The sequence below is a fragment of the Arachis ipaensis genome, chromosome B10, assembly GCF_059453495.1.
Source record: "Arachis ipaensis isolate K30076 ecotype BB chromosome B10, ASM5945349v1, whole genome shotgun sequence".
Taxonomy (NCBI): Eukaryota; Viridiplantae; Streptophyta; class Magnoliopsida; order Fabales; family Fabaceae; genus Arachis; species Arachis ipaensis.
In genome coordinates, this window is record NC_142435.1 from 113499066 (window position 1) to 113520347 (window position 21282).

Here is a 21282-nt window from a genome sequence, read left to right on the forward strand (position 1 = left end):
ATTTATTTTGTGACTCCACATGATCATGAACCTAATAAAACATGAAAAACAATGAAAGTTAGATAGATAAACATTGGGTTGCCTCCCAACAAGCGCTTCTTTAATGTCAATAGCTTGACAGTGGGCTCTCATGGAGCCTCACAGATGTGCAGAGCTTTGTTGAGATCTCCCAACACCAAACTTAGAGTTTGGATATGGGGGTTTGACACCAAACTTAGAGTTTGGTTGTGGTCTCCCAACACCAAACTTAGAGTTTAACTGTGGGGGCTTTGTTTGACTCTGCTTTGAGAGAAGCTTTTTATGCTTCCTCTCCATGGATGCAGAGAGAGATCCTTGAGTTGTAAACACAAGGTTGTCCTCATTTATTTGAAGGATCAATTCTCCTCTGTCCACATCAATCACAGCTCTTGCTGTGGCTAGGAAAGGTCTTCCTAGGATGATGGATTCATCCTCATCCTTCCCAGTATCTAGGACTATGAAATCAGTAGGGATGTAAAGGCCTTCAACCTTTACTAACACGTCCTCTACTTGTCCATAAGCCTGTTTTCTTGAATTGTCTGCCATCTCTAATGAGATTTTAGCAGCTTGCACCCCAAAGATTCCCAGTTTCTCTATTACAGAGAGGGGCATGAGGTTTATTCCTGAACCAAGGTCACACAGAGCCTTAAAGATCATGGTGCCAATGGTACAAGGTATTAAGAACTTTCCAGGGTCCTGTTTCTTCTGAGGCAATGTCAGTTGATCCAGATCACTTAGTTCATTGGTGAACAAGGGAGGTTCATCTTCCCAAGTTTCAATGCCAAATAATTTGGCATTCAGCTTCATGATTGCACCAAGGTACTTGGTGACTTGCTCTTCAGTAACATCCTCATTCTCTTCAGAAGAGGAATACTCATCAGAGCTCATGAATGGCATAAGGAGGTTTAATGGAATCTCTATGGTCTCTAGGTGAGCCTCAGATTCCTTTGGTTCCTCAGAGGGAAGCTCCTTATTGATCACTGGACGTCCCAGGAGGTCTTCCTCCTTGGGATTCACGTCCTCTCCTTCCTTTACAGGTTCGGCCATGGTGATCAATTCAATGGCCTTGCACTCTCCTTTTGGATTTTCTTCTGTATTGCTTGGGAGAGTACTAGGAGGGATTTCAGTGATCCTTTTACTCAGCTGGCCCACTTGTGCTTCCAAATTTCTAATGGAGCATCTTGTTTCATTCATGAAACTCACAGTGGCCTTAGATAGATCAGAGACTAAGTTTGCTAAATTAGAAGTATTTCGTTCAGAGTTCTCTGTCAGTTGTTGAGTGGATGATGGAAAAGGTTTACTATTGTTAAACCTGTATCTTCCACCATTATTAAAGCCTTGTTGAGGCTTTTGTTGATCCTTCCATGAGAGATTTGGATGATTTCTCCATGATGGATTATAGGTGTTTCCATAAGGTTCACCTAAGTAATTCACCTCTGCTATTGCAGGGTTCTCAAGATCATAAGCTTCTTCTTCAGAAGACGCCTCTTGAGTACTGTTGGATGTAGCTTGCATTCCATTCAGACTCTGAGAAATCATATTGACTTGCTGAGTCAATATTTTATTCTGAGTCAATATGGCATTCAGAGTATCAATTTCAAGAACTCCCTTCTTCATAGGCGTCCCATTACTCACAGGATTCCTCTCAGAAGTGTACATGAACTGGTTATTAGCAACCATGTCAATGAGTTCTTGAGCTTCAGCAGGCGTTTTCTTTAGGTGAATGGATCCATCTGCAGAAGTATCCAATGACATCTTTGATAGCTCAGATAAACCATCATAGAATATATCCAGGATGGTCCATTCTGAAAGCATGTCAGAAGGACACTTTTTGGTCAGTTGCTTGTGTCTTTCCCAAGCTTCATAGAGGGATTCACCTTCTTTCTGTCTGAAGGTTTGAACATCCACTCTAAGCTTGCTCAGCTTTTGAGGAGGAAAGAACTTGGCTAAGAAAGTCGTGACCAGCTTGTCCCAAGAGTTCAAGCTATCTCTGGGTTGAGAGTCCAACCACACTCTAGCTCTGTCTCTTATAGCAAAAGGGAAAAGCATGAGCCTGTAGACTTCAGGATCTACTCCATTAGTCTTAACAGTATCACAGATCTGCAAGAATTCAGTTAAGAATTGAAAAGGATCTTCAGATGGAAGTCCATGAAACTTGCAGTTCTGCTGCATCAGAGAAACTAGCTGAGGTTTCAGCTCAAAATTGTTTGCTCCAATAGCAGGAATGGAGATGCTTCTTCCATGTAAATTGGAATTTGGTGCAGTAAAGTCACCAAGCATCCTCCTTGCATTATTATTATTTTCGGCTGCCATCTCCTCTTCCTGTTCGAAAATTTCTGAAAGGTTATCTCTGGATTGTTGTAATTTAGCTTCTCTTAGTTTCCTCTTCAGAGTCCTTTCAGGTTCTGGATCTGCTTCAACAAGAATATTCTTGTCCTTGCTCTTGCTCATATGACAAAGAAGAGGGCACAAAAATAATAATAATAATAATAATAATAATAGGGATCCTTTATACCACAGTATAGAGGTCCTTGTGTGAGTAGAAGAAGAAAAGGAATAGGGGTGAAAAAGAATGAAGAATCCAAACACAAGGGTAAGGATAGGAGCAGTGATGTGAGATGAAGAGAAGTGTTAGTAGATGAATAAATAATTAGAAAAAGAGATGAGGGAGAAGGATTTTCGAAAATTATTTTTGAAAAAGAGTTAGTGATTTTCGAAAATAGTTTTTGAAAAAGGTTAGTAATTTTTTTCAAAAATTAAAATCAAAAGTTAAAATAATTAGTCAATAAAAAAGAAATTTTGAAAAAGAGGGAAGATATTTTCGAAAATTAGAGAGAGAGAGAGTTAGTTAGGTAGTTTTGAAAAAGATAAGAAACAAACAAAAAGTTAGTTAGTTAGTTGAAACAAATTTTGAAAAGATAAGGAGTTAGGAAGTTAGAAAAGATATTTTGAAATCAATTTTTTTGAAAAAGATATGATAAGAAAATATTTTTGAAAAGATATGATTGAAATTAGTTTTGAAAAAGGTTTGATTTTTAAAATCACAATTAATGACTTGATTCACAAGAAATCATGAGATATGATTCTAGAACTCAAAGTTTGAATCTTTCTTAACAAGCAAGTAACAAACTTGAAATTTTTGAATCAAAACATTAATTGATGATGTTATTTTCGAAAATTATGTGATAAAGATAAGAAAAATATTTTTGAAAAATATTTTTAAAATTTTCGAAAATAACTAAGAAAAATGAAAAAGATTTGATTTTTGAAAAAGATTTTGAAAAAGATAAGATTTTTAAATTGAAAATTTGATTTGACTCATAAAAATAACTAGATTTTAAAAATTTTTGAAAAAGTCAAATCTAATTTTCTAAATTTTAAGAGAGAAAAAGGGAAAGATATTTTTTTTTATTTTTGAATTTTTAATGATGAGAGAGAAAAAACATGAAAATGATGCAATGCATGAAAATTTTGGATCAAAACAATGAATGCATGCAAGAATACTATAAATGTCAAGATGAACACCAAGAACACTATTAAGATCATGATGAACATCAAGAACTTATTTTTGAAAATTTTATATGCAAAGAAAACATGCAAGACACCAAACTTAGAAATCTTTCATGTTTAGACACTATGAATGCAAAAATGCATATGAAAAACAAGAAAAGACACAAAACAAGAAAACATCAAGATCAAACAAGAAGACTTACCAAGAACAACTTGAAGATCATGAAGAACACTATGAATGCATGATTTTTCGAAAAATGCAGGATGAACATGCAATTGACACCAAACTGACAACTTGACTCAAGACTCAAACAAGAAACACAAAAATGTTTTTGATTTTTATGATTTTCTAATTTTTTTTTTCGAAAATTATATGAAAAAGAAAAATTAAGGATTCCAAAATTTTTTATATGAATTCCAGGAATCTTGTACTCTTAGTCTAAAGCTCCAATCTGAGGGTTAGGCATGGCTTAATAGCCAGCCAAGCTTTAGTATGCTATTACTTGCATCAGCTAATTTGCTAAGAAAGACAAAGAAGCTCTTCTCTTGAGTATAAGTGAAACCTCAGTCCAAAAGAATTTAGACATGGCTTTATAGCCAGCCAGGCTTCAACATGCTTTATGAAACACTAGAATTCATTCTTAAAAATTCTGAAGAAGAATATATTTTTTGAAAACATTTTTATTTCGAAAACAAAGGAGAAATTTTTGAGAGATTTTTGAAAAGAAAACAAAAAGAAAATTACCTAATCTGAGCAACAAGATGAACCGTCAGTTGTCCAAACTCGAACAATCCCCGGCAACGACGCCAAAAACTTGGTGCACGAAATTGTGATCTCTGGTAATGGCTCCAAAAACTTGGTGCTCTAATCTCAATTCATAATTTGTCACAACTTCGATACAACTAACCAGCAAGTGCACTGGGTCGTCCAAGTAATAAACCTTACGTGAGTAAGGGTCGATCCCACGGAGATTGTCGGCTTGAAGCAAGCTATGGTCACCTTGTAAATCTCAGTCAGGCGGATATAAAATAGTTATGGAGTTTTCGAAAATAAATAATAAAAGAAGGATAGAAATACTTATGTAAATCATTGGTGAGAATTTCAGATAAGCGCATAGAGATGCTTTTGTTCCTCTGAACCTCTGCTTTCCTGCTGTCTTCATCCAATCAATCCTACTCCTTTCCATGGCTGGCTTTTTGTAAGGACTTCACCGTTGTCAATGGCTACTTTTAATCCTCTCTGGAAAATGGTCCAAATGCTCTGTCACAGCACGGCTAATCGTCTGGAGGCATCACCCTTGTCGATGGCTGCGCCCTATTCCTCTCTGTAAAAATGGTCCGATGCGCTGTCACTGCATGGCTAATCATCTGGAGGTTCTCGATCATACTGGAATAGGATTTACTATCCTTTTGCGTCTGTCACTACGCCCAGCACTCGCGAGTTTGAAGTTCGTCACAGTCATTCAATCCCAGAGTCCTACTTGGAATACCACAGACAAGGTTTAGACTTTCCGAACTCTCATGAATGCTGCCATCAATCTAGCTTATACCACGAAGATTCTGATTAAGAGATCCAAGAGATACTCATTCAATCTAAGGTAGAACGGAAGTGGTTGTCAGGCACGCGTTCATAGGGAATGATGATGATTGTCACGTTCATCACATTCAGGTTGAAGTGCGAATGAATATCTTAGAAGCGGAATAAGTTGAATTGAATAGAAAAACAATAGTACTTTGCATTAATCTTTGAGGAACAGCAGAGCTCCACACCTTAATCTATGGAGTGTAGAAACTTTACCGTTAAAAATACATAAGTGAAAGGTCCAGGCATGGCCGAATGGCCAGCCCCTCTGATCTAAGAACCAGGCATCCAAAGATGATCCTAAGATACAATCCCGGATTCAAAGATTTTCTAATACAATAGTAAAAAGTTCTATTTATAATAAACTAGCTACTAGGGTTTACAGAAGTAAGTAATTGATGCATAAATCCACTTCTGGGGCCCACTTGGTGTGTGCTTGGGCTGAGCTTGAAGTCTACACGTGGAGAGGTCATTCTTGGAGTTGAACGCCAGCTTTTGTGCCATTTTGGGCGTTGAACTCCACTTTGCAACTTGTTTCTGGCGCTGGACGCCAGAATTGGGCAGAGAGCTGGCGTTGAACGCCAGTTTGCGTCATCTAAACTTGGGCAAAGTATGGACTATTATATATTGTTGGAAAGCCCTGGATGTCTACTTTCCAACGCAATTAGAAGCGCGCCATTTTGAGTTCTGTAACTCAAAAAAATCCACTTTGAGTGCAGGGAGGTCAGAATCCAACAGCATCAGCAGTCCTTCTTCAACCTCTGAATCTGATTTTTGCTCAAGTCCCTCAATTTCATCCAGAAAATACCTGAAATCACAGAAAAACACACAAACTCATAGTAAAGTCCAGAAATGTGAATTTAACATAAAAACTAATGAAAACATCCCTAAAAGTAACCAGATTCTACTAAAAACATACTAAAAATAATGCCAAAAAGCGTATAAATTATCCACTCATCAGTCTGTATAATTACTTGGTTTGCCTAATTGATATTCTATTAACTGCTAATGTGCTACTTGTCATAATTGTTCTCTATGTGTGATTGTTCGATTGTCTGTTTAATTACGTGTGATTGTGACTTGTTGGTTAGGATTATGTTGGGGGTGTTGTGGTGTATTTTGGGCCGGAGGCCATGATTGTTTGGGTCGGAGGCTATGTTTGATTTGAGTTATATCCCTTGTTGTGTTGTGGTATATTTTGGGTCGGAGGCCATATTTAATTTGAGTTATATCCCTTGTTGTGTTGTGATGTATTTTGGGCTAAAAACCGTGAATGTTTAGGCCGGAGGCCATGTTTGATTTGAGTTATATCCCTTACTGTGTTATGGTGTATTCTGTTATAGAGGCCATGTTTAATTTGTGTTATATCCCTTGTTATGTTGTGATGACAAGTCATCTAAGGCTAGATTCACAAGCCTTTTTCATTAGTTTTTACTTGGTTTTCATGCATTTTTAGGCAATAAGTAAGTGTTTGAGTGAGAATTTCATGCTTGTCTTGATTCAATCAAACATTAGTAATTTTATGCATTTTCATTAGATTTCTTGCAAGATTTAGCTGATAATATGAATGATGCAAGATTTGATGATTATGCCAAGGCTTTTATGTATCTGTTTGGTTGATGATAGGTGAAAAGATGAAGGAAAAGAAGCAGAAAGTACAAAATAAGCTCAAAGGAAGAATTTTTGACACATTTTGAAGTTTGAGCATGCTTTGGAGCCGTAGGCCACACTTTTAAAAGCGTGGCCCATGATTTAAACAAGGAGAGCGATTTTAGCGTGGGAACGCTACGACGCGCACACGTACAAGACGCTTACGCGTCAGGCAACGAATTTTGAAGACCCACGTGTACGCGTGGAAGTAATTAGCGCTTATTTGCAAAGAAAGCGCTACGTTGCATGAGTGAGCATTTTCGAGCAAATCTAAATTTGGAATGGATGTTCAGTCGTCGGCGCGTACACGTGCATGATGCGTACGCGTGGGTGTGACATACTTGAAGAAGCACGCGCAAGCGTGGGCTGAGCAGCAGCGTGGGGAGCGCTCAATTGAAGAATGCTACGCTCACTTAGAGAACGCTGCAAGGGACACGCATGCGTACATGATGTGTACGCGTCGATGTACCAGATTGCCAAAGCACGCGTAAGCGTGAGAGATGCGTAAGCGTGGAAGGGTGAAAACGCAAAAGCACGCGCAAGCGTAGAGGACACGTACGCATGGGTGAATGAACGCTGCGCTCAATTTGAAAATGCTCCGTTCTCCTGGAAATGAATTTCTTCTTAATTAAAACTGATTCCAAGTCCATTGACATACCATAGCAAGCAGAGCCCATTGACATCACTCAAAGGCACAAGACACGATTAGAATAGGAATTTTATTTTATTTGTAATTTGTTTGCAATTTAATTTTCATTTTGTAAAGCCTATATAAAGGCATCGGTCTCATTTCATTAAAGGCAAGATGGACAGTAGCCAGTAGGCTGCATTAGTAGTAGGCAGTAGTAGGAGTAAGAGTAGGAGTATTTCAATGCAATTTTTAATTTCTGCAATTCTCTTCTACAAATTTACTTTCTGCCAATTTTATATTATGTTCTCTTGAGCTTGATTTACTTTCCTGCAATTTTAATCTTCTGCAATTGTTCTGAGTTCTGATTTACTGTTTCATTCAATTTTCCAGCACCCAATTCCCTTTACAATTTGCTGCAATTTACATTTCTTGCTTTTTAAGATTCTGTCAGTTTACTTTTTCTAATTTACAATTCTTGCAATTTACTCTCTGATAGTTAAATTTTACCCAATTCACCACTGTTAGCTTGACTAAACTAATCACCTCAGTAAAGTTGCTTGATCCATCAATCCCTATGGGATCGACCTCACTCACGTGAGTTATTACTACTTGATGCGACCTAGTACACTTGCCGGTGAGTTTGTATGGAATCGTTTTTCCACTCATCAAGTTTTTGGCGCTGTTGCCGGGGATTGATTTAGATCAACAATGATTAAGTAGGTGATAAGTCTAGATTAAGCATTTTCTTTGTTTTTGTTCTTTTAATTTTCTGTTTAAAGCTGATACCAAGGTGTTTGAGTAATTGCCTCACTAAGAAATTCTCATCTGTGACATGAATTTCAATTTTCATTGCTGATGTATTTTACAAAATTTAAATGGAGTTCAACTCATCTTTTGATCAAATAAATCTCATGGGATACTGCCCACTATCACAATATAATTCAATTCATTATCCTAATGGTGGCTAGGAGTATCACCAAGAATTAACAGATTCTGAGCAATCTAATCAATGGGGATATGCTTCAGAGCCACAAGATGAGCAAAACAATTTCATGAGATATTGTCCAACACCACAAAATGATTCATGTCATTATGTTAATGGTGGATGAGAATATCAACAAGAAATGATAGAATGTGAACACCTTCTAGAGCCACAAAATGATCAAACAAATCACATGGGGTATGATCCAGAGCCACAAAATAATCTATGTCATTACCCTCATGGTGTCTGGGCATATCAACAAGAGTGTGAACAATCAGTTGAAATGGGACACTTCCCAGAGACACAATATGACCCAAATTTTAATGAGTCTAACAACTACTCATATTGTAGCTGGGAAGGTCAAAATCAAAGAGATCTTAATTATCCATACTTTGTTCATCAACAGACATCATCACTGGAGTGTGCATTCAATAAATTCATGCAAAATTACTCCTCAATACCACAAAATGATCCATACTTTGATGAATTCAACAATCCCTCAAGTTGTGCTTGGGAGGATCAAAATCAGAGAGCACTCAATGTGTCATACTCCATTAATCAAGAGCCATCATCACTTAAGAATACCTTCAATTCATTCATGCAAAATTGTCTAACCTCACCTTCCAGTTTTTCATTTGAAAACTCCTCACCACTTGGGTATACCTTAGCACAAGACTCTTTCCATACTTCTCAAAATAACTTCACCACAATGTCCACATATCCAGAAACTAGTTCTCAGCCTTCATCCCTTGAGCTAGCATTTGAACAATACCTACAAACATCCGTAGACTCTTGGAAAGAGCAAGAAACCCTCTGCAATAAGATGGATGGATATTTAGAGCAATCAAGGAAAGACAAAGAATTGCTAATCAAGGAAGATGAAGACCAATTGGTGGATGTAAAGGAGGAAGTGGAGAAGCAAGATAAAGAGGTCCCTGTGTCAAGAAAAATTTCAATGAAGAATGAGTTGGTGGAGGTATTTGAACCTGAAACTGCATATCCACAGAAGCCACTTGAGATGACAAAGGAACATGAAAACTCACAACCCCCACAAACTTCCCTGAACCAAAGACTCTCAACACTTGAATTTGTGATTAAAAGATATGAAGAGGAGATGAAGAAATCCTGGGAAGAACAACAAACCTCCTCCATGAAAGTGCTATTAAATCAAATGTTGAGTGCAAAAGAGGAAGTGGAAGAACAAGAAAGTGAGGAAGACAATCAAGGAAGTCCATACTCAAGTGAGGCAGAAATTTGCATAGAAGAAGGGCTCATTGAACTATCAAATCAAGAAGCTCTTGATGAAGAGAGCACTCCAACAATTACACAACCACCAAGTCTTGATATCCAAGAAGTGAAGGCAACCAACAACAACACTGAGAAGAGGATTGTGACCAAGCCACAATTGATCATATCCATGAAGAAGAAAAGGTCAACTACAAGCAATCCAACCCCTGAACCACTAGCAAGCAAGCTCAATCAAGCTATTTACAAAAGTAAGCTTGCTGAGAGAAGACTAAGAAAGGGGACACTGATTGACTTTTCTTTACCCTTGAGGTCATTTCTCTTGACAAACTGGAAGAAGAGGAAGAAAGTTATCAGCTACATGTCAGTAGTTTTCCTTTCTTAGTTATTTCAATAAAAGAGTTAAGTAGATTTCTCTATATTGCAAAGAGCTAAGTTTGGTGTTGCACACCAAAGTAATTAAGGGGTGAATGTTGGATGCTAAGTTTGGTGTTCCACCAAAAATTTCATTAAGAACACATTGCACTCTCAGCATGACTAGTATCGGCTCTAAACAATCAGAGAAACTACTTAATAATTGTTATGTTTCTAGTTCATAGTTTGTTTTCTAGTTCATAGTTTATTTTCCTAATAAAAGTACTTGATGTTTCATGCATGTATTTATTCTGCTGCATATAGAAGTAGGCAAGGAACTAAGTTTGGTGTTCCCACACCAACTTAGGTTCAGAGAATCACAAGCATACATGCATGCTAATTGTTTCTCAAGTGCTTGCGGAACAAGAAACTTTTAATATCTCATGTAGGAAGTCATTCAATCTCTTGGAGGAAAAGATACATCATCATGGACAAAGGGAGGACATGGAACCCAACAATGATGATGACACAGAGGAAACAAATGGACTCCAAGAGGTTGTATTGTTCTCTGACTGACTTTAGCTTAAACATGCTAATTGAAAGTGCAAATGTCTCCTGTTGATTAGTGTCTTCTTAGATTTATTTACTGTCTGTTAGTTTATTTGTTTTCATGCTGTAGTAGCTTGCTAGTCTAGATGCTTTTATCATCTCATCTTGCTTGAATTATATGCTTTGTTCCTCATGCTTGAATAAAATAAAAATTACTGTAAAACAGAGAAAGAGAAAGTCTGGTTTAGTATGAGACAGAATAAGGTTATGTGGTGGTATATGCTGGTTTACTAGTTGATTTGTGAATAAGGCTAGAGGTTGGCATGACTTTGTGATATGAACTTAATCTACATTTCATGAGACTTAAGAAATAAAAGAGGTCCAAAATAAAAGAAAGAAAATACAAGAAAAAGAAACAAAAGAGAAATAAACAAGGCTGGGTACCAATGGCTTGAGATTTAGATATATGCCTGTGATGTTCTTGTACAAAGATAAGCTTGGATAACTAGGTTCTAAGGGGTGCTTCATCACCCAGCAACTTGGGTTAACTAACCCAGGATTGCCAACAGAAAGTCCACCATCAAGAGCTACTTTGAGACAAGGCATTTAGTGACCCAAAGAGGTGATGGGCATCAATTTCCAAAAGAACAAAATGAGCTAAATGCCTGTGATGTGTGTGTGCTAAGGAGAGGCTTGAGCAAGTAAGGCTATAGGGGTGTTTCAACACCTAGCATCTTGAATCAACTGGGGTGGGAATGCTGACTGAAAGCTTACTCTAAAAAGCTCCCTTATCACATAGCATTAAGCCTCAGCTAAGCAATAAATCTCAATCAAAAGAAAGAGAGCAAGAAAAACCAAGGACGAAGCAATAACAAGTCTCATTTTTTGTGTAATTCAAGTAAGGATCCAAAGGAGTGTTGGTGTCTCAGCCACAGAATAAAAATCTCTAAGATACCATGCATGAAAACCCCATTAACCAGTATTGAATGTTTTGCAAATAAAGACTCACACTCTTCTCTGTCTTCATTCATTCGTGCTCTGTCTTACTACTTGCTTGGGGACAAGTAAGATTTAAGTTTGGTGTTGTGATGACAAGTCATCTAAGGCTAGTTTCACAAGCCTTTTTCATTAGTTTTTACTTGGTTTTCATGCATTTTTAGGCAATAAGTAAGTGTTTGAGTGAGAATTTCATGCTTGTCTTGATTCAATAAAACATTAGTAATTTTATGCATTTTCATTAGATTTCTTGCAAGATTTAGTTGATAATATGAATGATACAAGATTTGATGATTATGCCAAGGCTTTGATTATCTGTTTGGTTGATGATAGGTGAAAAGATGAAGGAAAAGAAGCAGAAAGCACAAAATAAGCTCAAAGGAAGAATTTTGAACACATTTTGAAGTTTGAGCACGCTTTGGAGCCTTAGGCCACGCTTTTAAAAGTGTGGCCCATGATTTAAACAAGGAGAGTGCTTTTGGCGTGGGAATGCTACGACGTGCATGCGTACAAGATGCTTACGCGTCAGGCAACAACTTTTGAAGACCCACGCATACTCATGCATGACGCGTACGCGTGGAAGTAATTAGCGCTCATTTGCAAAGAAAGCGCTACGTTACATGAATGAGCGTTTTCAAGCAAATCTAACTTTGGAATGGAAGTTCAGTTGTCGACACGTATGCGTGCATGACGTGTACGCGTGGGTGTGATATACCTGAAAAAGCACGCGCAAGCGTAGGCTGAGCGGTAGCGTGGAAGTGGCATGTTTAAAGACCCACACGTATGCATAGGTGACGCGTACGTGTGGGGAGCGCTCAATTGAAGAATGCTACGCTCACTTAGAGAACGCTACAAGGGACGCACACGCGTAAGCGTGAGAGACGCGTACGCGTGGAAGGGCGAAAACGCAAAAGCACGCGCAAGCATAGATGATGCGTATGCGTGGGTGAATGAACGCTGCGCACAATTTGAAAACGCTCCGTTCTCCTGAAAGTGAATTTCTGCTTAATTAAAACTGATTCCAAGCCCATTGACATACCAAAGCAAGCAGAGCCCGTTGACATCACTCAAAGGCACAAGACACAGTTAGAATAGGAATTTCATTTTATTTGTAATTTGTTTGCAATTTCATTTTCATTTTGTAAAGCCTATATAAAGGCATCGGTCTCATTTTATTAAAGGCAAAATGGACAGTAGGCTGCATTAGTAGTAGGCAGCAGTAGGAGTAGGAGTAGGAGTAGAATAAAAGGTTCTCTTGATACACTTTTTCTTTTCTGCACCTTACATTTCTTCTGTCCTGAATTCAGTTGTATTAAATTTTCAATTTCTGCAATTCTCTTCTGCAAATTTACTTTCTGCCAATTTTATATTATGTTCTTTTGAGCTTGATTTACTTTCCTGCAATTTTAATCTTCTGCAATTGTTCTGAGTTCTGATTTACTGCTTCATTCAATTTCCCAGCACCCAATTCCCTTTACAGTTTTCTGCAATTTACGTTTCTTGCTCTTTAAGATTCTATCAGTTTACTTTCTGCAATTTATAATTCTTGCAATTTACTCTCTGATAGTTAAATTTCACCCAATTCACCACTGTTAGCTTGACTAAACTAATCACCTCACTAAAGTTGCTTGATCCATCAATCCCGGTGGGATCGACCTCACTCACATGAGTTATTACTACTTGATGCGACCCGGTACACTTGCCGGTGAGTTTGTGTGGAATCGTTTTTCCACTCATCATGTTGTAGTGTATTTTTGGGCCGATGGCCATGACTGCTAGGTTATATCTCCTAGTAACTTTGGTAAAAATTGATATGTATAGATGTGTTTGTTGAGGTTGAAATCCTTATAGATAAGGTGTGAAATTGAATGACGGTTTGAAAGTTGAATGGATTTTAAGCTGGAGGCTGTGATTAGTTGAGTTATATCTCTTGATATGCATATTGACTTGTGGTGGTGTGATTAACGAAAATATAATTTTGATGATTTTGTTTTGAATGGATAATCACATCATATTGAAATAAAGATTGAGGTTTAGTAAATTTGATGAGTAAATAATTGTATGGGAATAAGAATGAAATAAATTAAATTAGCGAAAAGATTTATAAGACAAGTAATGGTCACTACTATATATATATATATATATATATATATATATATATATATATATATATATATATATATATAATTAATCTTGTAAATGTGATGAGCTGTATTTGTGTATTACATATATGTATGCATGTTTGTATGAATAAGAAAGAAAAATTTTTTTAGGCTCATACTTTATCATTATATATATAGAGAGAGAGAGAGAGAGAGAGAGAGAGAGAGAGAGAGAGAGAGAGAGAGAGAGAGAGAGAGAGAGAGAGAGAGAGAGAGAGAGAGAGAGAGAGAGAGAGAGAGAGAGAGAGAGAGAGAGAGAGAGAGAGAGAGAGAGAGAGAGAGAGATGATTGTAATGTCCTTGCTATCAGAGTGGCGCAGCCGAAAACGTGACATTCTGGTAGTAACGGTGTTACAAAAACAACCATTGCTTATTTCAAAGGCCAAGTAAAAATCCTTAGTAAAGGATTCTAAAAATGAAAAAATCTAATTGTATACTCAATGAAATACTTCTCAATAATGATGTATTATTTTAAAAGTTAACATATAAGTAATTGAAATTTTATTTAAATTTAAACCAAAAGAGGGAAAGAGTAAATATAGACCAAAAAGAAATAAAAAAATTTACTACTCACACATTACTAAAAACGATACATTCCAAATTTTAAATTTTTCAAAGAAAAAAAAAACAGAATATAAGAATTCAACAAGTAATACTTTAACTTAAACCCATGGTCTATGTTTAGTTAGTTGGTAAATACTTGAATCTACAAAACACAATACTATATTTTAAATACAAGAAAAATAAATCATATATTTTACTTGGACCTTCAAAGCAAGTCACATTAGCAATTCCTCAATTTGATTATAAACTATTAGTAGGTGTGCCTGTCTTATCATTATCATTTCGAGTTACTTCTATACACCAACAAGATGCACCTTCTAGTTTTTGTTTGGTTGATCTTGGTATACAATGGTATGAGTTGCCAATCTCCTATTGCAAATACTTTCATTCGAAACACGAAAAGAGACATCTTACCAAATAAAACATAAAAAAGTTATTGGTCAGATTCACTTAAATTTTTTTAAAAGAACATATTCTTAAAGAATAAAGAATTGATTCTACAAAATATGAAATATCAAAGAAAAAAAGGTTGAAAATGTAACCTAAATATGCAAACTTACATTAGACAACACTGATTCAAAGGAAGTTGAAATAGGATTCATAATAGAAGCCGCATTTGAAGATGAAGCAACAACACGCTAATTATACATGTTTTGTTAGAAATACATCATATCATTGGTATTTATATTACTAGAAAAATTAAAAAATAATTGTACAAAAAAAAAGATGCAAAATAATAGGGGAAACTAAACTAACCGTAGTAACAACATGATCTTCAGCAAGTTCAATCAATTTCATCATAGACTTATGCGTAAAAACTTTATAAACATTATACGTAGTGTATATTGCATCACTCAATGGATTTTGGATCAATTATGAATACTAACTTTTTCTCAACAATTTGGATAAAAAACTGGATCCATCCAAATAAAATTAATCACTTTGTTAAAAGAAGAATAATAAAACTATGATTTCAAATCAAATATTTGAAAATCAATTTTTACAATAAAATTCTCTTACAATAACAATAGAATAGAATAAAAAATCTTATATTCTTCACAATAAATTTTCTACTCAATTTCTATTAAATATCTTTGATTTGAGTTTCAAATTTAATGTAAATAAATTCTTAATAATAAATTGATTTTGTTTAGAAAATATTTGCCAACAATAACCAAGGTAAATAAGTCATTATCTCTTAAAATATCAGAATATTTTCTTTCAATTAAATATCCTATTTTTTCATCGTGGAGAATTAACAAAAACTTTGACTTTAAATCTACAGGAACATAATGATATGAATATTTTGTAAACAATAAAAAATCACAAGCAAAAAATTGACTAATTAAAAATGTAAAAATAGGAGCTAATAGAGTCTAAAATATGATCTTAAAAGTCCGTCAGAACAATGTGTCAAACAAAAGTGACAAAAAAAATCTTAGCTTGGCCTGTCTTTATTTTTTCACCATACAAACAAATTGAATACCACCAATTTCTATCATTAGAGATAGATGTAATGGTACCAACTAACAACACACAAAGATCCTACGATTTATAGAGTTTTATGGTCCAAAAGAAATAAAAGAACTATAATAAGAATCATTAAATTAGAGTTAAATAACATAATCAAAACAAAACAAAAGCATATTAGTCAAGTAGTGTGCAAATATATATAAAGAGATGACATAAACACTAAGAGAAAGATTGTAAAAAAAAATTAGCAACAACATTGTAAGGTCATAAGTAGCACCCAAAGTTTGCAGATCAACTTCAATGGATTTCATGTTATTAGAAAAAATAGAAATTCTACTACCAAGAGACCCTGTTTGATCATGAGGCTGAGAATTTTGGATGACATCCTCATATATAGGTGAAAATATAGCTGGTGCGTAAGCCTCTTCACAAAATGTTAATTCACCACAATAATAATAAAACACAAAATTAAAAAGTTTGGTAATTATATGTATTTTAAAGAGCAAAAATCAATGCATATCTAAAATAATCCAAAGCGAAAACACTTAATATAATAACTAACACTAAAAGTAGAAAATGTATTAAACTTAGTAACAATCACATAATCATCACAAGAATTAACTACTTTGAATGTCCCGATATATGGTGCATAACCAATTTTTTGCAGTCTGCTTTAAAAAGAACTTCCTTCCCAATAACATCATCAAATAATGGTGGATAAGCAAGTCTATACCAAGGTTCTGAAAATCGAACCGGTCATCGAACCGCTCTAGACACTAGTTCACTGGTTCATAGGTTCAACCGATTTGACCGTGGTTGAACCGTAAAAACCGTTTTATAATAAAATAATAATTAAAATATAAATAAGCACATAAAAATATAATTATAGTCTAATCTAAACTTTAAAATATCATTCAAATTAAAAGTCCTACATAAACCAAATGTTATAATCTCATTCAAATACAAATTCAAAGTTCAAAAGTCAACAAACAACCAATCAAACATAACATAGCAGCATCAAAATGATCTAAGTTTGTCATCAATCATCAAAATCCTCCATAATTTGCTGCAGATTTGCCTCATTGATTTCATCACCTTCATTTCCACTAATCTCAACTCAATATTACCAGCAATCCAACCCAATAATCTCAACTCTCAAGTTCACAATAAATGAACAAACAACATCCAAATTTCAAAATCAGAGTATACAAACAACTGAACAAGTACAACATCTGAGGTTCAAAAAATTCTTATAAAAGAAATGTCACAAGTGCACATTAATTATTCTTACAAAATTCAAAACTAGTGGTACAATTTCTTATAAAAGAAATGTCACAAGTGCAAATAAATAAATGGAGATGCTCAACAACAACTGGCACACAATTAAAAAAGAAGACTCAATGAATTGAAGAACTGAACATAATATAATGTAGCCATTCTTATCTTTAATTTGTCGATCCAACCACAATTTTAATTTTCTCTTAGTCCTCACTCTGTTGTACACTGAGAAAATGAGAAGCATTATTTCAAAACTTGTTCTTATTATTTTTGTAACTGTAACACTTGATCATCATGTTGTGGAATGCCGCACTCTTAAGTCTTAACACTCTGAACAAGTACAACATCTCAGATTCAAAAAATTCTTTGTTCACAAAAGCATCACAAAATCAGTTCATATTTCATCACAGTTTCATGACTTTCATCACAATTCACAGAGTTCACAGAGTTCACAGTTTCATGACTTTCATCACAGTTCACAGTTCACAGTTCATCAGAATCAATGAAATCACAAAATCAGTTCATAACACCTTCAGAGAGTAGAGACTCAGAGTTCAGTTCATCAGAGTTCAGTTCATCGGAATCAATGAAATCACAAAATCAGTTCATAACAGTTTCAGTTTTCAGAGAGTAGAGACTCAGAGTTCAGTTCATCAGAGCACAGTTTCATCAGAATCGGATTGCATCACAAAATCATGTTCATAACTAAATTAAAAATTACCTGGAAATAAGAAAATCTATTGCTTTCTCTCAGAGCTCGAAGGACAACGCTTCAACGCTTCTCTACTGCTTTCTCAGAGGCAAAGCTCGACGGAGGTGACATGCGAAGTGGCTGAGGGTGCGACGGAGCTGAGCGCGCGGCGGAGCTGACGGCGGGAAGGTGCTGACTGCGCGAGGTATCGGAAGGCGCGACGGACCCAACGGCGCCAGGGAGCTGACGGCGCGACGCTGCTGACGGCGTCATCGTGCTGAAGGCGCGACGGAGGTGAGTGTGTTGAGGTGAGTGCGACGGCGGTGAGTGCGTTGAGGGCCTCCTGGAGTCGTGGGTAACTGGGTGGTGTTCTGTTCTGTGGGAGGCTGGAGTTGAGAACTGAGAAGATGGAGGAACGAGGAAGTGGAGGCTGCGAAGGAGAAAACTCAGAAAAGGGAATTAGGGTTCCCTCAGCACAAAACAGCAGCGTATTGAGGCAATGTTAAAAAATCGGCCGGGTCCCGGTTCGGTTCGACCGACCGGTAACCGGCCGGTTCGTCGGTTCAAGTCCGATTTTCAAATCCTGCGATTTTTCTTATTATCCGAACCGCTACAGCTACCGGTTCACGGTTCGACCGGTTCGATCGGCCGGTTTTCAGAACATTGGTCTATACACAACCTACAATTAAATAAAAAATAAAAATTAAAAACTACTAAAATAAAACAACTGAAATGCCACTTGAAAGACCAAATATCATTAATGAGCGAGTAACTAATAAATTTATTTTCTGTTTTAACACACACACACATATATCAAGTATTTTGAATCAAACTCTTCAAGAACATTAAGATTTTTTTTTTAATAAAAGTGCTACAGAACAATCATAAAGAATAAGATAGTCCTCTCAGTCTTATCCTCAATATCTACAGAAATCTTGAATCTACATTAAGACATAAAATACTTATAAGATCTTTTAATAATAAATTAATTTCACATGTAAATGATAAAAAAATATTATTTTTCAAGTATCATTTGTACATACTTTTTTACAGCATTCTTTACTTTCTTTCTATATTGTGAACAACTGAAATGATATCTAAACAATTGCAAATGGTAACCACAAACACACGAATAGTACCACCAATAAAAACTATTGCAAATAATTTTAATCTTGCCAATAACATTGAAAAAACCATTATACATCAACAAAGCTTAAATTATAAATCATTACCATCATAGCCAACAAAGAAACAATTCGAATAAAGAATAATATAATAAGCAAAGATACATATACTTTACAACAATTACAATGATATGAAACTAAGTACAACTAACTTCATCATTTTCTTTCAGTTCCTTAATACTCCTATTTATGGAGAGATTTATGAAATCATTATCAACATCAGCAACAATAAATCTATTATCCACAGTGAAAGTATCAATGAAATATGCCTCAAATGGATTCAGTCTATATGTTTCATTATCAAAAAAAGTAATTAAATATGAAAATTAATATCCATATATATAAATAAAAACTATGCATAATAAACTTAGAACAAAAATTAATACTGACCTATTAACAAAAGATATAGCTTCTGAGATGTCAGGATTGATTATAATGTTGCTACAACCTATGACATTTTGCACTACAATTTTTTCTATTTTTAACCAAAAATAAGAGTCAAAACAAATATATTTTTAACACCTTATATAATTAATACATTTATTTTATTAACCCTATCAATATTAAATTTGTTATATATCTAATGATGATAAATATAGGCTCTATCAATGAATATATTGATTAGTATATTACAATCATCTAATAATAAAAAATAGATTTCATGGACAAAATCATCGTTTACATTTACATGAACAATATAATAGAAATATTTATAATCATAATCAAAATATTTTTTCACGTCTTATAAATTTCATGAAAAAATAAGTTGTGAGAATGACTAAATCAGAATTTTAGCTTAACATTTTAACATAATTGATCGATCAAGGAATTGACGATAAGTTGGGTTAGAAGAGATTGAATTATCAAGGAATTGGAATTCAATCACCTAGGGTTTGCCATGAACTAAATCTTTGCATGATTGAGGTAGTTGACAATGATTGTTATTCCAGAAATTTAAAAATCTCCAACCAATGCCAGAGTCGAGAAGAAGAAATGGCAGAGAACAGGGAGGCTTGGAAATTGGCGGTTGAATCAGGTGCAATTCCGTGCAGTGACGAAGAAGACATTATGGTGATTCTCCAAGAACAAAATGAAGAATTAGCAAGAAAACGGAGACAGTCAAAGCAAAAGGAAAAGATCAGAAGAAGTCGGCCAAAAATTCGTAAGCAGGTGTGTAATAAATTTTATAAATGATTTTAACCTCTTAGAATGTTAGGGGGTTGAAAGGAGCTGCAAAATTGAATATGATAAAGAGCTTTAAAAATAAGTTCAGAATAGATATGTTGGGGCTGATAGAAACAAAAAAAAAGATATGGTGAATAAATTTGATGTAACAAGTATTTGGGGCAATAATAGTGCTAGTTGGGAGTGCGTTAATTCATTTGGAGCATCAGGAGGATTACTTTTAATATGGGATGTCTCTGTTTTTGAAATGTTAAATTGCTATAAAAAAGATAGGTGGTTATGTGTGGAGGGTGTGATGACCAAGGATAACTTTCACTATGCTGTTTGTCTGGTATATGGACCGCATGTGAGAGAGGAGAAACTCTTACTGTGGAAGGAGTTAAGTTATGTTACAGGGTTATGCCAAATTCCCTTTTGTTACATTGGAGATTTTAATGAAATTGTGCATATGGATGAGAAGAATAGGGCAACGGGTCTATCAGCAACCGTTGAAGACTTCAGAGCATGGATAAATGATATGGAGTTGGTGGACTTGACGCTTAATGATCGCAAGTATACATGGTTTAGAGGACAGTCTTGTAGTCGTATTGATAGATGCCTGGTGAGTTTGGAATGGCTGGACGCATACCTAGATACTCGGCTTAGAGGAAGACCGAGAGGATTATCAGATCATTGCCCATTGATAGTAGAAGACAGAAGAATAGTTCAGGATAAAAGACCTTTTCGCAGTCTAGATTCGTGGTTCACACATGAAGGCTTCCTAAGGATGCTGAAGGAAGAATGGAGAGGGTTGGGAGATGCTCAGTTCCTGGATAAGCTGAAGGCGTTATCAAAATCGTTGGGTAGATGGCACAAGTAGTACTTTGGGAATATATCTGAAAAGATAAAAAGGTTTGAGGATGAGATCAAGAAAGTGGATGACATGGTCAGTAATGGGGTTTATGATGGTACAGTAAAAGCAAGAAGAAAGGCGCTAATGAGGTGCTGTGAACTGTGGTATACGAGGCAAGATATACACTAGAAACAAATGTCTAGATCTCGGCATACCAAGGAGATGGACAGGAACACAAGATATTTCCACAATATTGCATCAGCAAGAAGAAGAAATAACAGGATTGCGTCGTTAGTCATTAACGGGAGGTTGGTCAGGAATCATGCAAAGATCAAGGTCACCATTAGAGATTTCTATAGGAAATTGTACCAACAGGAAGCTACACCAAATATCAGCT

The 21282-nt window shown here is 35.6% G+C and overlaps 1 protein-coding gene across 1 annotated transcript; it reads left to right on the forward strand.

Moving 5' to 3' along the window:
• The first annotated feature begins 19861 nt into the window (after positions 1 to 19861).
• LOC107621041 (uncharacterized) lies at positions 19862 to 20912 on the forward strand. Its single transcript, XM_016323088.1, has 2 exons — positions 19862 to 20038; positions 20142 to 20912. The coding sequence occupies exons 1-2, from the start codon at positions 19862 to 19864 to the stop codon at positions 20910 to 20912; spliced, it is 948 nt and encodes a 315-aa protein (XP_016178574.1).
• Positions 20913 to 21282: the final 370 nt, after the last annotated feature.